This window comes from Centropristis striata, chromosome 3 (genome assembly GCF_030273125.1).
Source record: "Centropristis striata isolate RG_2023a ecotype Rhode Island chromosome 3, C.striata_1.0, whole genome shotgun sequence".
In the NCBI taxonomy this organism is placed as follows: domain Eukaryota; kingdom Metazoa; phylum Chordata; class Actinopteri; order Perciformes; family Serranidae; genus Centropristis; species Centropristis striata.
In genome coordinates this window covers 2,445,215-2,458,901 of record NC_081519.1, presented here as the reverse complement: position 1 = coordinate 2,458,901, position 13,687 = coordinate 2,445,215, and the positions used below count along the sequence as shown (strand labels likewise).

The 13,687-nt window shown below is 36.4% G+C and overlaps 1 protein-coding gene across 1 annotated transcript in view; it reads left to right on the top strand.

The window, feature by feature from the left end:
- The window catches only part of ywhaba (tyrosine 3-monooxygenase/tryptophan 5-monooxygenase activation protein, beta polypeptide a), a 38,286-nt gene that overhangs the window by 5,972 nt on the left and 18,627 nt on the right, over positions 1–13,687 (top strand). The window contains exons 2-3 of the mRNA XM_059330262.1: positions 1,396–1,555; positions 5,957–6,097. Of these exons, the coding sequence (XP_059186245.1) occupies positions 1,403–1,555; positions 5,957–6,097 (294 nt within the window). The 5' untranslated portion in view covers positions 1,396–1,402. The remainder of the gene's footprint in view (positions 1–1,395; positions 1,556–5,956; positions 6,098–13,687) is intronic.

Genomic DNA, 13,687 nt, shown 5'->3' with positions numbered 1-13,687 from the left:
TGAATTTCCCTCTGGTGGAAGAGTTCTCATTCCACCAAGTGACCAAACTTGTTGACTTGCATTTTTGAGGGGTGTACCTGGATTCTGGTGCCATAGTTTACCCTTTAGCACTTTTATGTGTAGAAGTAAGTCATTTTTATTTGATTTACCGACGATGTCGTAGTGAAACGAAGCTAACCCACCCTCCTCCTCCCTCATTTCCTGGGAGTTTCTGTTACATTTTTAATTTTTTTTAAGATTCTTTTTTGGTCATGCTTTATTAGAAAGTGATGGATAGAAAGGGGAAGACATGCGGACAGGCCGGATTCGAACCCGGGTCCACCGCAGCAAGGACTCAGCCTTAATGGTACAAACGAAGCTAACCTACAGGAATACATATACATATATATATATATATATATATATATATATATATATGTATATATATATATATATATATACACACACATACTTTATTTAACCAGGTAAAAAAAAGTCTCGTTGAGATTAAAAAATCTCTTTTGCAAGAGAGACCTGGCCAAGAAAGCAGCATAAAAAGTGATGAGTTACAACATTTAAAACACCGTTAACATAAACTATTAAATACAATTAAATACAAATAGAGGCATCACAACATCAGTGAACCGTGGGTGGTGTTTGAATTTCCCTCTGGTGGAAGAGTTCTCATTCCACCAAGTGACCAAACTTGTTGGCTTGCATTTTTGAGGGGTGTACCTGGATTCTGGTGCCATAGTTTACCCTTTAGCACTTTTACGTGTAGAAGTAAGGGATATACAAGTTATTAAAATCATTTGAATATTAAATTGTAGATGCTTAAAAGTGGTAAAAGCCCAGAGTGCAGAGTTAACAGTGCTATGAAGGAGATGGAGGCGAGGCTGTGGCCTACTTAGACCTACAGATTCATCTGGCGAGCAGAAACCCCTCGGGGATGAAATAACTGGGAGCTGGAATTGAAATGGTTTTTGACATTTTTAAAAAGTGCTGCTGGGTCTTTGCTGCTGCATTTTATTTGTTACCTTTCTGTGTGTGATATTAGGATCCACTCAGTGACTATAATTATCCTTTGCCTAGCCAGTGTAAGTGATTTGATTATGAAATGGTTAAGCATCTTTATACATGTTTCAACTTCTCGCCCAATACTCTTTTCCACTTGAGTGATTTTCCCTTTTCCTTAACTCTTTCCCCTTCTTCTGCACGCTCCACTTATATCACGGTCCCTCAGATCTTTGCACACCACTATCTCTCACAGTTGTCTTTGTGTCGTTCTCATCGATTCTGCCTAATCTCCCACTCTGTCTTTTCTTTTTTGCCCGTTCCAGCTGGTAAAGAGAGAGCCTCAGCGCTTAAGTCCAAACACTAACTCTGTCTTCCGGTCCCCCGTTCTTCTCCCTGCAGCCTCAAAATGGATAAGAACGACCTGGTGCAGAAAGCCAAGCTGGCAGAGCAGGCCGAGCGTTACGACGACATGGCGGCTGCCATGAAGGCCGTGACGGAGCAGGGCGTGGAGCTCAGCAACGAGGAGCGCAACCTGCTCTCTGTCGCCTACAAGAACGTGGTATGGCATCCATCTATTGGCTCAAACGTTTTTTTTGCGGCCCACCAAATCTGTAGATGCTCCGAGTTGAAGTTTCTATAACCCTTTGATGCACAACATGGATCTAAAATGACCCATTATTTAATGCTTGCTGTGTGTTTCTGTGCTCTATCTTTTGATATCAACTTATTTTATGATTGAATATTCCAAGTATTCTTTAAATATCTTGTTTTTTTTATAACAACTGATCATTATTTCCGTTTTGCCTCTCATACTTTAAGAAGAAACTTAGCCAAGAAGTTGGCTAAGTAGTTAGCTTAGCAAGCTACTTAGCTAAATACTTGGCCAAGAAGTTAGCTAAGTAGTTAGCTTAGCAACCTACTAAGCTAAATACTTAGCTAAGAAGTTGGCTAAGTTGTTAGCTTAGCAAGCTACTTAGCTAAATACTTAGCCAAGTAGTTAGCTAAGTTGTTAGCTTAGCAAGCTACTTAGCTAAATACTTAGCCAAGTAGTTAAGCATTTTTTAGCTAAGTAGCTTGCAAAGCTAACTAACTAGCTAAAACATGGATTTGGGTCATTTTTGATCCATGTTGTGCATTGGAAGGGTAGTGACACAAAAAGGGATTTCATTCAAAAATTAATAAAATAAAACATAAAAAATTAGGATGTATGATGATCAAAAACAAACTAATCGAGGAAAATCTGGAATACTGAATGATGAAAATAATTTATTGCAAAGATATAGAACATAAAAACTCATACATATCGGGTCACTTTAGACCCATGTTGTGCATCAAAGGGTTAACTTGAGGCACTCAGCCACTCAAAAGCAGCGAGCAAAAGCTTCAGTCTCATTATAAATAATTACAAAAAGCCCATTACCAGTTTCTCATATTTTACAACAAAATGCAGATAATAGATTTTCTGAAATAAACGGGTACACGTTTAACGGGTACATTTTCTCCATAAACTAAGTTGAAGAATAACAGTGTCAAACTAAGAATGTATATGAAGTTGAAACATAGATGAACAGATTTGAATGAGTCAACATTCAGTCTTCAGTTGGATTTTACAACGTAACACAATATTAGGAGGCAGCATGTATGCAAACTACAAACGCTTGAATTTTAAAGTGTTTTCAAGGTTCGAAAAGTGCTTGAATTTTGGATAAAGTGCTTAAAATTGTCTCTGCATTTCTTTAACAACAAAATCCTATAGAACAGAAATATAATGAGTCGGAGAACCTGAAATGAAAACTTAAAATAATAAATTTTGGTATGTATGTATTCGAAGAAATATGTAAGCTTTTCCACCATCTTACAGCACAGCTGTAAGATGGTGGAAAAGCTTGAAAATGGACCTTGAAAGTGCTTGAAAAGTGCTTGAATTTCACCTAAACTAAATCCATTGAAATGGAACTAATAACAAACTGAAGCAGATTTACTCTAGGCAGAACAAGCTGGAGCAAAGAACTCCATTATATGTATGTATGTATGTATGTATGTATGTATATATATATATATATATATATATATATGTATATATATATATATATATATATATATATATATATATATATATATATACACCAAGGTTATTATAGTTAACGAAAACTAACTAAATAACGAAAACTAGAATTGAAAAAACATTTTCGTTAACTGAAATAAAAATGAGAGTTTTTAAAAATACGATAACTAACTGAAACTGTATTGTGTGGTTACAAAAACTAACTAACTAAAACTAAACTAAAATTATCTAGAAAATGTCCTTAGTTTTCGTCTTTGTCAATTTTTTTCATACGTAAACCTTTTTGGTTGATATGAAATCTATTTCATCTATCTGGTTTTAGGAAATTTATCGTGACCTTTCTGAATCTAAAACCCAACAAATACCCCATTACAAAAAAAATAAAACTAACACGAAAACTAATAAAAACTAAACTAAAACTAAGCATTTTCCAAAAAATAAAAACGAATTAAAACTAGCAAAAATCACTCTGAAAACTAATTAAAACTAACCGAATTTAAAAACAAAAAAAGACAACGAAATTAAAACTAAAAGTAATGAAAAATCCCAAACTATTATAACCTTGATACATACATACATACATACATACATACATACATACATACATATATGTGTTTGACTTTAAGTAAATAATCTAGTGTATACATGCAGACAGGAGCAGTGGACAGGCTGTAGAGGAGATGGATCAAAAAAAAAAAAAGTCAGAAAAAAAAGCATGCCAGTGTTGGCGATATACTGTAGCGCTCATATTAAACACCTGTGGTGTATTTCAAGATAATGACTTAACACTCGTGGCAGCTAGGAACATTTGCTTCTGAAGTTATGGCCTCTGTCTTTTCTCAAATGACTGCCAAATTTTTCTCGGGAAAACATTTTCGCGGTGGTTTGGGGCAACCGGACATAATGTTCCGACTGTACACTATATTATATATCCTGTCTTAGCTCGTCACTTGTTAAAAGCCATTTTGAAAGCAGAGCTGTCCTCTTCAGTAAGATATTAGAGGCCTCACACATTTGTAATCCATCTTATAATATCTATTCTCAGCATTTATAGTACGACAGTTAATATATTGACATTTGGCTTCTTTTAATATATTTAGCTCGTCACTTCTAGATTTTTTTTTCCCATGAAGATATTATAGACTAACTATAAAAGCACAGATTATGTAAGAGCAGCCTCAGGTTTTCCAGCACTGCTGCTCTAGTTATCATTGAGGTTTACTTGCTTTTTTTTATTCAATGCTTGCCAACATTGAGTACCACTCAGTACATTTTATCTTGCATGTTTTTAGTACTTGCTGTAACCCCACAAGGAACATAGTATAAGTCACTGTATTGTTTAGTTTGGATGTAGGCCTCACATGATGGGGAAGCAGGCTTTTATGCACTGTCATGTCCTAATGCTAGGATAGGAAATATGGCTTTGATCTTTATCTCATTTGCTCAATAACACCAAATACATCTTGAAATAATGTAAGGTCTTTTTTTTTTTTTTTTTGTTTATATATTTTTTTATTGGAAATTAGCCTTCATAAGCATCAGTACAAGACATAACTTATTCCACAGCTGTTTTCCACATTTTTGTTTTTTAAAGGGTACATTAGAACAAAGAACCACAAAAGAAAAATAAATACAAAACAAAACAAAAAACATAGTATTATAATAATATATAGGGAGGCAAAAAAGCAGAGAAACATTAACAATTATGCTAATAATACCAATACATAAATAAACACAGGATGCCAAGTATGCTCATTAAAAAAATAAAAAAAAGATTTAAAAAAAATACCTTAATAAAATAAATGAAAATTGGATGCATCAGATCAACTCAGTCACATATGTGATGACAGGCTGCCATCTTTTATAAAAATTGGCTGCTCAGCCTCTCATCCATGAAGAGGCAGGGGGATAATGTAAGGTCTTTATTCATACTTTATATTTTTTAGTATTTAATCAAATTACAATGTTGTGTTTTTTTTTTTTCTCGTCTGCAAAACCTGCAGTAAAATAATTTCAGACTTAACTGCAAATAATTTTAGGTTTTAATCCTGGTCACTACAGTGACGTGTAGAAGATGTCGTCTTATAATCAAGGTTCAGACACTTTTTCAGCGGTCGAATTCAACTGCACTTTTCAAGGACTTTTAAGGTCCATTTTCAAGCTTTTCCAGGACCTTACAACAGTTGAAAGTTTTCTGTTTTAGATTATTTCTTACATGCTAAAAGGGGTAATTTCACTCAACCATACCGACAGCGATGGTTTTACACTTTACACAACCAAAAGTACAGTTTGCAAATTGCAATATTCAATTATTTTTTTCATTGAACATGTGATTATCGTATTTTTTGTTTTTGTCTTGTTGTAATTATCTATGTGTATGCATGTCCCTTTTTCTTTTCTTTCAGAGAATTAAAGTGAAACTCCCTCTTATGTTCTAACTGTTCATAATGTTAATACGTAAAAATGTTAAAAAATTGGGCCTGGGAAGAAAACTGATGATGTATATCTATGGATACAGAATGAAAATCCTGATGGTTATCTTTTCTATGATTTAGTTTTCTTTTCCTTTCTTTTCTTTTCCTATGTATCAGGAACCTGTACATATAAGAGAAATTATGTTTTGTTTTTTAAGAAGGGAAAATATCTTATGTTGTATGTAACCTGTTGGCCTCAGTAAAGATAAAAAAATAAAAAAATAATCTATAGTCAGATTGCAAGAGAAATACAGTAAGAATTTCAAGCGTTTTTTTAAGCACTTTATCCAAAATCCAAGCACTTTTCAAACCTTGGAAATACACCATTAAAATGTAAGCATTTTCAAGGATTTCAAGCACCAGTACGGACCCTGTTGTCTAATGGTTTTTGGTTGATGTTGTTGTTGTTGTTTGCCTTTAGGTGGGGGCTCGCCGTTCATCCTGGCGCGTCATCTCCAGCATCGAGCAGAAGACGGAGGGGAACGAGAAGAAACAGCAGATGGCTCGCGAATACCGTATGAAGATTGAGACTGAACTCCAAGAAATCTGCCAAGACGTGCTGGTACGGAGGGAGACGGGGAAGGGCCGGCAGGGAGCGAGGGGGTGTGAAGATGGAGAGAGAGAAAGGAGAAGATGGGTGGAGATGGTGGACAGGGATGATAGTCTAGATGGATTTCAGAATAAAGGCCTCCTATAAGAAGTGAGGAGCATTTATGGGTACAAGTCAGGAACCGGCCTACCTTACATATCTCAAGGGAGCTGAAAAAAAAATGGTTCCCAAGCGAAATTTTGAGTTTTTGACCTTCTAATTTGTATCAAATGGCCACCAAATTGCTCATCTTGCTCAGTCATTGGACCATTTCCCCTTAGTTTTATGTGAGTAGGCAAACAAAGATGAGGAAATTAAGTTTCTCGATCTATAGTCTAGGGTCAGAGCAAGGATATAGTGGAGGCTCAGTGTCTTTTTTTATGTGTGTATATATATACACTACTGGTCAAAAGTTTTAGAACACACCAACTTTTCCAGAATTTAATTGAAAATGATGCAGTTTAATGTCTCAGTGTACTCTGAAATCAATGCACATTTGCAACATTTAAAATTCTTTATTGAGCATGATAGGGTTTTGAAAGTAAAAAAAAGATTCGAAATCACTTTTTATGTTGGACTAAAGGACTAAAAAAAGACACAAAATGACAAAAAAAGACACCAAAAGACACAAAATGACTAAAAAAAGACACAAAATGACCAAAAAAAGACACCAAAAGACACAAAATGACCAAATAAAGACACAAAATGACCAAAAAAAGACACCAAAAGACACAAAATGACCAAAAAAAGACACAAAATGACAAAAAAAGACACCAAAAGACACAAAATGACTAAATAAAGACACAAAATGACTTGCAAAGACATGAAAAGAATTCAAAAATGGACAAAATAGCCCAAGACTCCATAGAGTTAAGTTGTTAACCCATTTCTTGTTCCCTGAAAAAGGCCTACTTGTATAATTCTGAAATGTACATTATTTTTCAGTTTTGGTTAAGCTTACCTTTTTTTATTTACCTCTGGCAGTTCACCACTTACCTTTGGACCCTTTCAAGCTGTTCATTTGACTTGAACTGCTTGAATTTCAATAAAAAACTGGAAAAATTGGAGTGAACTTTTGACTGGTAGTGTATATATATATATATATATATATATATATATATATATATATATATATATGCAAAATACCAACTGGAACATTTAAAAGTGATATCGATTGAATATTTATGTCGGCTTTAAAAAAAACACACAAATAATGCTTAATTTCACCTTAAAAGTTGATATTTTGCATATATATAAATATACATAAAAAAGGCACTGAGCCTCCACTATATCCTTGCTCTGACCCTAGACTATAGATCTAGAAACTTAATTTCCTCATCTTTGATTGCCTACTGACAATAAAACTAAGGGGAAATGGTCCAACCTTTGACCTTCTCAACAATGAGAAGGTCAAAAACTCAAAATTTCACTTGGGAACCATTTTTTTTTTTTATGCAGCACCCTTGGAATAAGTAAAGTAGGCCGGTTCCTGACTTGTACCCCATAAATGCTCCTCACTTTCACTTTTTGGACAATTCTGTCTAGACTATGAGTGGTAGAGAAGTTATTACGGGGAGAGCAGTGGAGGAAGAGCCACTGATCCCTCCTGGCAGGGGAAAGAATACCAGTCACAAGTTTACTCGTGGGGGGAAGTGATATTGTTGCTAGCAGCAGTATTGGCAGCTGTTGAGTCAAACAAAGCTTTAATTTTCCTCTTTTTTTTGCTACCTCACTTGGGTATCTTTGCTTTATTTTTGTGCCTTTATGGTGCCGAGGCAAGAGAGTATCTGCCTGTTCCTGACAAGAAAGGCAGCACAAGTCATGTGAAGTCGCATGTAGTGTTGTGTGTGTGTGTGTGTGTAGAGGGGGATGTGGACTGCCTGTATGTAGGTTTAAAAACAAAATGGGGTGTTTTTGTGCTATGAGACTATACCCCAGTAACAGTATTTTATCTTATGCAGGAATTTTCCCAGTCATCCTCCTTTTTATAGTTTCTGAATAATAATTTGGCCGGATCCGAAAGTGAAAAACGAGAATTTGTTTTAAGCTGCTTTAAGTGAATGCACTTGTTTTATTCATAATGGACATGGATATTGTAGAAAGTGTACAGTATGGCAGCTGTTCTCAACCTTGGGGTCGGGACCCCAATTGGGGTTGCGAGATGATTTCTGGGGGTCGCCAAATCATTTTGGAAGTCAGCTCTGTCTCCACTGTGTTAAAGTGTTAATGTGTTTTAGTCTTTTTGGTAATTTTGTTTCTTTTTAGGGCCATTTTGTGTCTTTTTTGGTCATTTGGTGTCTTTTTTGGCCATTTTGTGTCTTTTTTGGACAATTTTGTGGTCAATTTGTCTTTTTTTTGGTCATTTTGTTTAATTTTTTGGTCATTTTATGTCTTTTTTTAGTCATTTTGTGCCTTTTTTTTGTCATTTTTCTTTTTAGGGCCATTTTGTGTCTTTTTTTTGGTCATTTTTTGTCATTTTGTGGTCAATTTGAGCCCTTTTTTGCTTAATTTTATGTAATCTTTGGTCAGAGAGATGTTTTAGTTGTTGTCTGCTTCATTATTTGTCCAAAATTCGTCATATAAATTGAGTTTGTATGATCTGAACTGTGCGTGTGAGATTGTGTTCAGTGAGTGGGGGTCACAGACAACATGCATGTTAAATTGGGGGTCGCGACTCAAAAAGGTTGAGAACTACTGCAGTATGGTGACTATCCCCCCTGTCTCATAGGCAGGTTGTTATTGAGCTTTTTTTTGTTTTTTGGTAGAATTACTCTTATTTCCATGCAAGGCAATCCACCCAGAATGTGTTTGCATGTGATTGTTGCACTGTACTGTCTGTAGGTGATGATAGATTGCATTGTGGCAAAAGTCAAACCAGGTGCCAGATGCTTCTGCATGTTTTCAGAAGCTGTGATTATTGATTATTGAGCATTGCTGTCGATCTCAACACGCCCTTTAAGTCACAGCTATGCTCCAATGGAAGTGCCTCTCAGATGGCCACTATCTCCCAGAGTGCAATGCTGTAAATGCCTTGGACTGCACTTGTATAGTGCTTTTATCCAAAGCCCTTTACACTACAGACAGCGCTCATTCACCCGTTCACCCACACATTCATACTGGTGGCAGAGGCTACCCTAAACGGTGCCACCTGCCACCATTGGGGGGGGGGGAAAACTAAATTACTTAAAAATAGACATAAAATTACAAAAAAAAGACACAAAATTACTCAAAAAAGACAACACTATTTAAAAAAAGACACAAAATAATTTAAAAAAGACACGAAATGACAGAAAAAAACTAAATTACTTTAAAAAAGACACAAAATTACCCAAAAAGACACAAATGTCCAAAAAAATTCATTCACACACCGATGAACGCAGCATCGGGAGACATTTTGGGTTCAATATCTTGTGCAAGGATACTTGGACATGGGCTGCCATGGTTGGGGATCGAACCACCAACCCTCCGATCAGTTGGCAGCCACTCTACCAGCTGAGCCACAGCCGCCCCTTCCATGAACAATTGTATGAAGTAACAGGGTTCGTACACTTTAGCAGTGGTCAAATTCAAGCATTTTTCAAGGACTTTCAAGGTAAATTTTCAAGCTTTTCCAGTACACATGAACACACAGCCTTTTTTCCTTTTTTTAAAATAACAGACACCACACAGAAAACACTACAACTCAGAATGTAAAACACAGAAACTGAAGAAAATATGGACAAATTGACAAAAACCAGTTAGGTCCCGTCTTTACAGTCTGTTCTGCAGGAGGAAAATACAACAGGATTTTGACTTGTTAACCTCCCTCTAACTTACATCACTTCAGCACTCCTATTGGTGGTGGGAATGCCAACAGAAAAAGGAAAAAAAAAGACCTTTAAGCAGGGTTCGTAGACTTTAGCAGTGGTCAAATTCAAGCATTTTTCAAGGACTTCCAAGGTAAATTTTCAAGCTTTTCCAGTATCTTCCACCTGTTGTAAACTGCATGTTTTAGATGAGTACTTACATACTAAAAGGAGGAGATTTCACTGAACCATAGCAACAGAGATGGTGTTACACTTTTAGGAGGAACGCTCTTCATTTCAGATAGATACTCATTATTTTTTACATTGAACATGTGATTATCTATAGTCTAGAGATGGATATAGTCAGATTACAAGAGAAATACAGGAAGAATTCCAATCATTTACAAGCACTTTATCCAAAATCCAAGCACTTTCTCTACTCCAAGCACTTTCTCTACTCAGAAATTATTGTTGAAGGTTTCTCATAAAATACCAGGAAGGGGCGCCGTATTTTGTGGAATTTATTCTCTGATCCCCGAATAGTGTATCTAATCTTTTCTAAATTCATGCAGGATATCATGTCTCTGAGCCAATGTGAATAGGAAGGAGGAGCTGTGTCCTTCCACTTAAGTGAAATAACTCGTCGGGCTAGTAAAGAGGCAAAAGCTAAAAAGTTGGAGCATAGCTTTAGATAAATTCAAATCTGGAGCGATGCCAAAAATACCAGTCAAGGGATTGGGCCCAATATGATGATGAAGGATTTCTGATAGTGCATGGAAAACCGATGTCCAAAAGTTACCTAAAGACCGACATGTCCAATACACGTGGTAGTGAGGCAGGAGCACCTTTACATTTATCACACGTAGGATCGACATCAGGGTAATACAACATTTAAATTCAAGCATTTTCAAGGATTTCAAGCAACCCTGAGTAAGCAGCAATTTAAACAACTAAGGGTTGGACCGGCATTAAAACTAAGTGTCATTATGACGAAAAGCTGGTTCAGTGAAATCTGTTCCAAAACATGAAATCTAACCGGTGTACGCTTGTACACTGGACCAGATGGCAAAACAAGCAATCGACCCAACTCATCAGGGTGAGATGCCAACCAAACATTGCATCTCGCCCCTATGTAAACTAGTCATTTCACTCCTTTGAGTGAAGCCAGTGGAACAGCTATAAACAGGTGTGCTGGGGGCGTCCTGGTGGCTTATTGCTAGTCTTTACCGTAGAGACCCGTATTTGAGTCCGACCCTCAGTCCTTTGTTGCATGACTTCCCATCTCAACCCCCTTTTTCTCCCTTTCTCTATTAACCCATTTAGGCCTAAAATTCCTGGGCAATTTTAATATAACTCCCTAAAACCTGAAGTTTTTCTGTAAATTCAACAGAAGTGTCAACTCTTCCTACTAAATAATAGATTTTTCAGCCTCTGTAGCAGATAGAAATGAAATTCAAAAAGTATTTGAGAGCTTATAGCTGTTATATCTGAGCTCCCTCCGCTATAGTCGTCTTCCGCCATGATTTATAAGTTCTGGAAAAGTCCCATGATGCATTGCGACACTCCCACATGTATTCTGATGCATTTCATTGGCCAAGAGACTGAAAATAGGTGGACAAAAACTACAAATACTACAAAACGACGTATCTGCTTTCCCGGCTTTAATGGTAGAATAACACAACATCGCCCCTGATTTTAATGGTAGAAATACAGTAATGCTTTCCTGGCTTAAATGGGTTAAAATAAAGATTGGGAAAATGGCTAAAAGATATATTTAAATAGACAGGTTTGCCTTCCGACTTGGATTGACGATGTCGTACAAACTAGTTGTTTTTAACATATCGCCACCTTTAGGCTCATGACCTTCTTTGAACCAAAGAATAAAACCATATTTAACAGCAGCATTGCATTAACCCATTTAGGCCTAAAACGCCTAGAAAAATGCCTGAAAAACCTTAATATAGGCCCCTAAAACCTGAAGTTTTTCCGGAAATTCAACAGAAGTGTCAACTCTTCCTACTAAATAATAGATTTTTCAGCCTCTCTAGCAGATAGAAATGAAATTCAAAAAGTATTTGAGAGCTTATACCTGTGGCTTTTATGAGTTTATTTGTCCAAACCTTTAAGAAAGTTTTTTTTTAAAAATCACAGTGTTGCATTGGGACACTCCCACATGTATTCTGATGCATTTCATTGGCCAAGAGACCGAAAATAGGTAGAAAAAACCACAAATACTACAAAACAACGTATCCACTTTCCCGGCTTTAATGGTAGAAATACAGTAATGCTTTCCTGGCTTAAATGGGTAAAAAAAAACAAAAAACAGCCTACTCATTAATTTCAATAAGGCTACTGCAGTGGCCCAATGGGGTGCTGATGAAAAAGGTGCCCTTGGCAAAAAGCCTTAATCTCCAGGCCACCAGTGTGCCACTAGTTTGGGGGTTTTTATGTTAAAAATAGATTCTAGATAACCAAAAAGCTGCCATTCCAGTCTCAGGAACCCAGCGTGTCTTTATCTTTCAGCACCAGGTTAATTTGTGGACAGTTTTGCTTTAACATACAAGACGGAGGCTAGAGTGAGTTGAGTCTTACTCAGCAGATCAAAATGTGGAGCTCAGATCCTGTCAGAAGGCATGTGGAAAAAATACCTTGTGGCGTTTTTAAAACGGTTTCAGTTCCTCATGAACAAGCGTCACACTGGAAGGTCCTGAGTAGGTGAGAGGAGGTTACAAGACAAATTGCTCAAGGTCAATCCAGACTTGGATTTTTAGCGCCTGAGCAGGCTTCTAATAATATCTTCAAGGTCAAACGGGAAGCCTCTGCAGTGATGTGGTGCTGAAGGAATGAAGGGAGGGAAGGACGGATGGAGACAGGCTGTCCTTAAAGCAGCAGGACGCTCAGCAGAGGATCGCTTTGATGCATCCGCAGGACCAAAAATACGTCTCTGACATCATCTAGCAGCTATTACCTATTGATTAGACCAATATCATCAATATATAAATCCCCAATACACAGTATATTTGTTCTGTTTTGACTTCGGGAAGAGATTGTTTGTGCTATTTTCCTGTAACTTCTATTTTAGACTGATAGGTCGACTACAAACTAGGGCTAGGTGTAAATATTTAACCCATTTAGGCCTAAAATGCCTGTAAAACCTCTGGGTGATTTTAAAATAAGCCCCTAAAACCTGAAGTTTTTCTGGAGATTCAACAGAAGTGTCAACTCTTCCTACTAAATAATAGATTTTTCAGCCTCTGTAGCAGATAGAAATGAAATTCATAAAGTATCTGAGAGCTTATAGCTGTTATATCTGAGCTCCCTCCGCTATAGTCGTCTTCACCATGATTTATAAGTTCTGGAAAAGTCCCATGATGCATTGCGGCACTCCCACATGTATTCTCTTTTTGTGTCTTTTTTTTGGTCATTTTGTGTCTTTTTTTTTTTTAGTCATTTTGTGTCTTTTTTTTTATCATTTTGTTTCTTTTTGTGGCTTTTTTGTCATTTTATTTCTTATTTTAGTCTTTTTGTGGTCATTTTGTGTCTTTTTTTATCATTTTATTTCTTATTTTAGTCGTTTTGTGTATTTTTGTGGTCATTTTTTTCTTTTTTTGGTGATTTCAAAGTTCTGGAAAAGTCCCATGTTGCATTGTGACACTCCCACATGTATTCTGATGCATTTCATTGGCCAAGAGACTGAAAATAGGTGGAAAAAACCACAAATACTACAAAACGACGTATCTGCTTTCCCGCCTTTAATGGTAGAATAACACAAGAACGG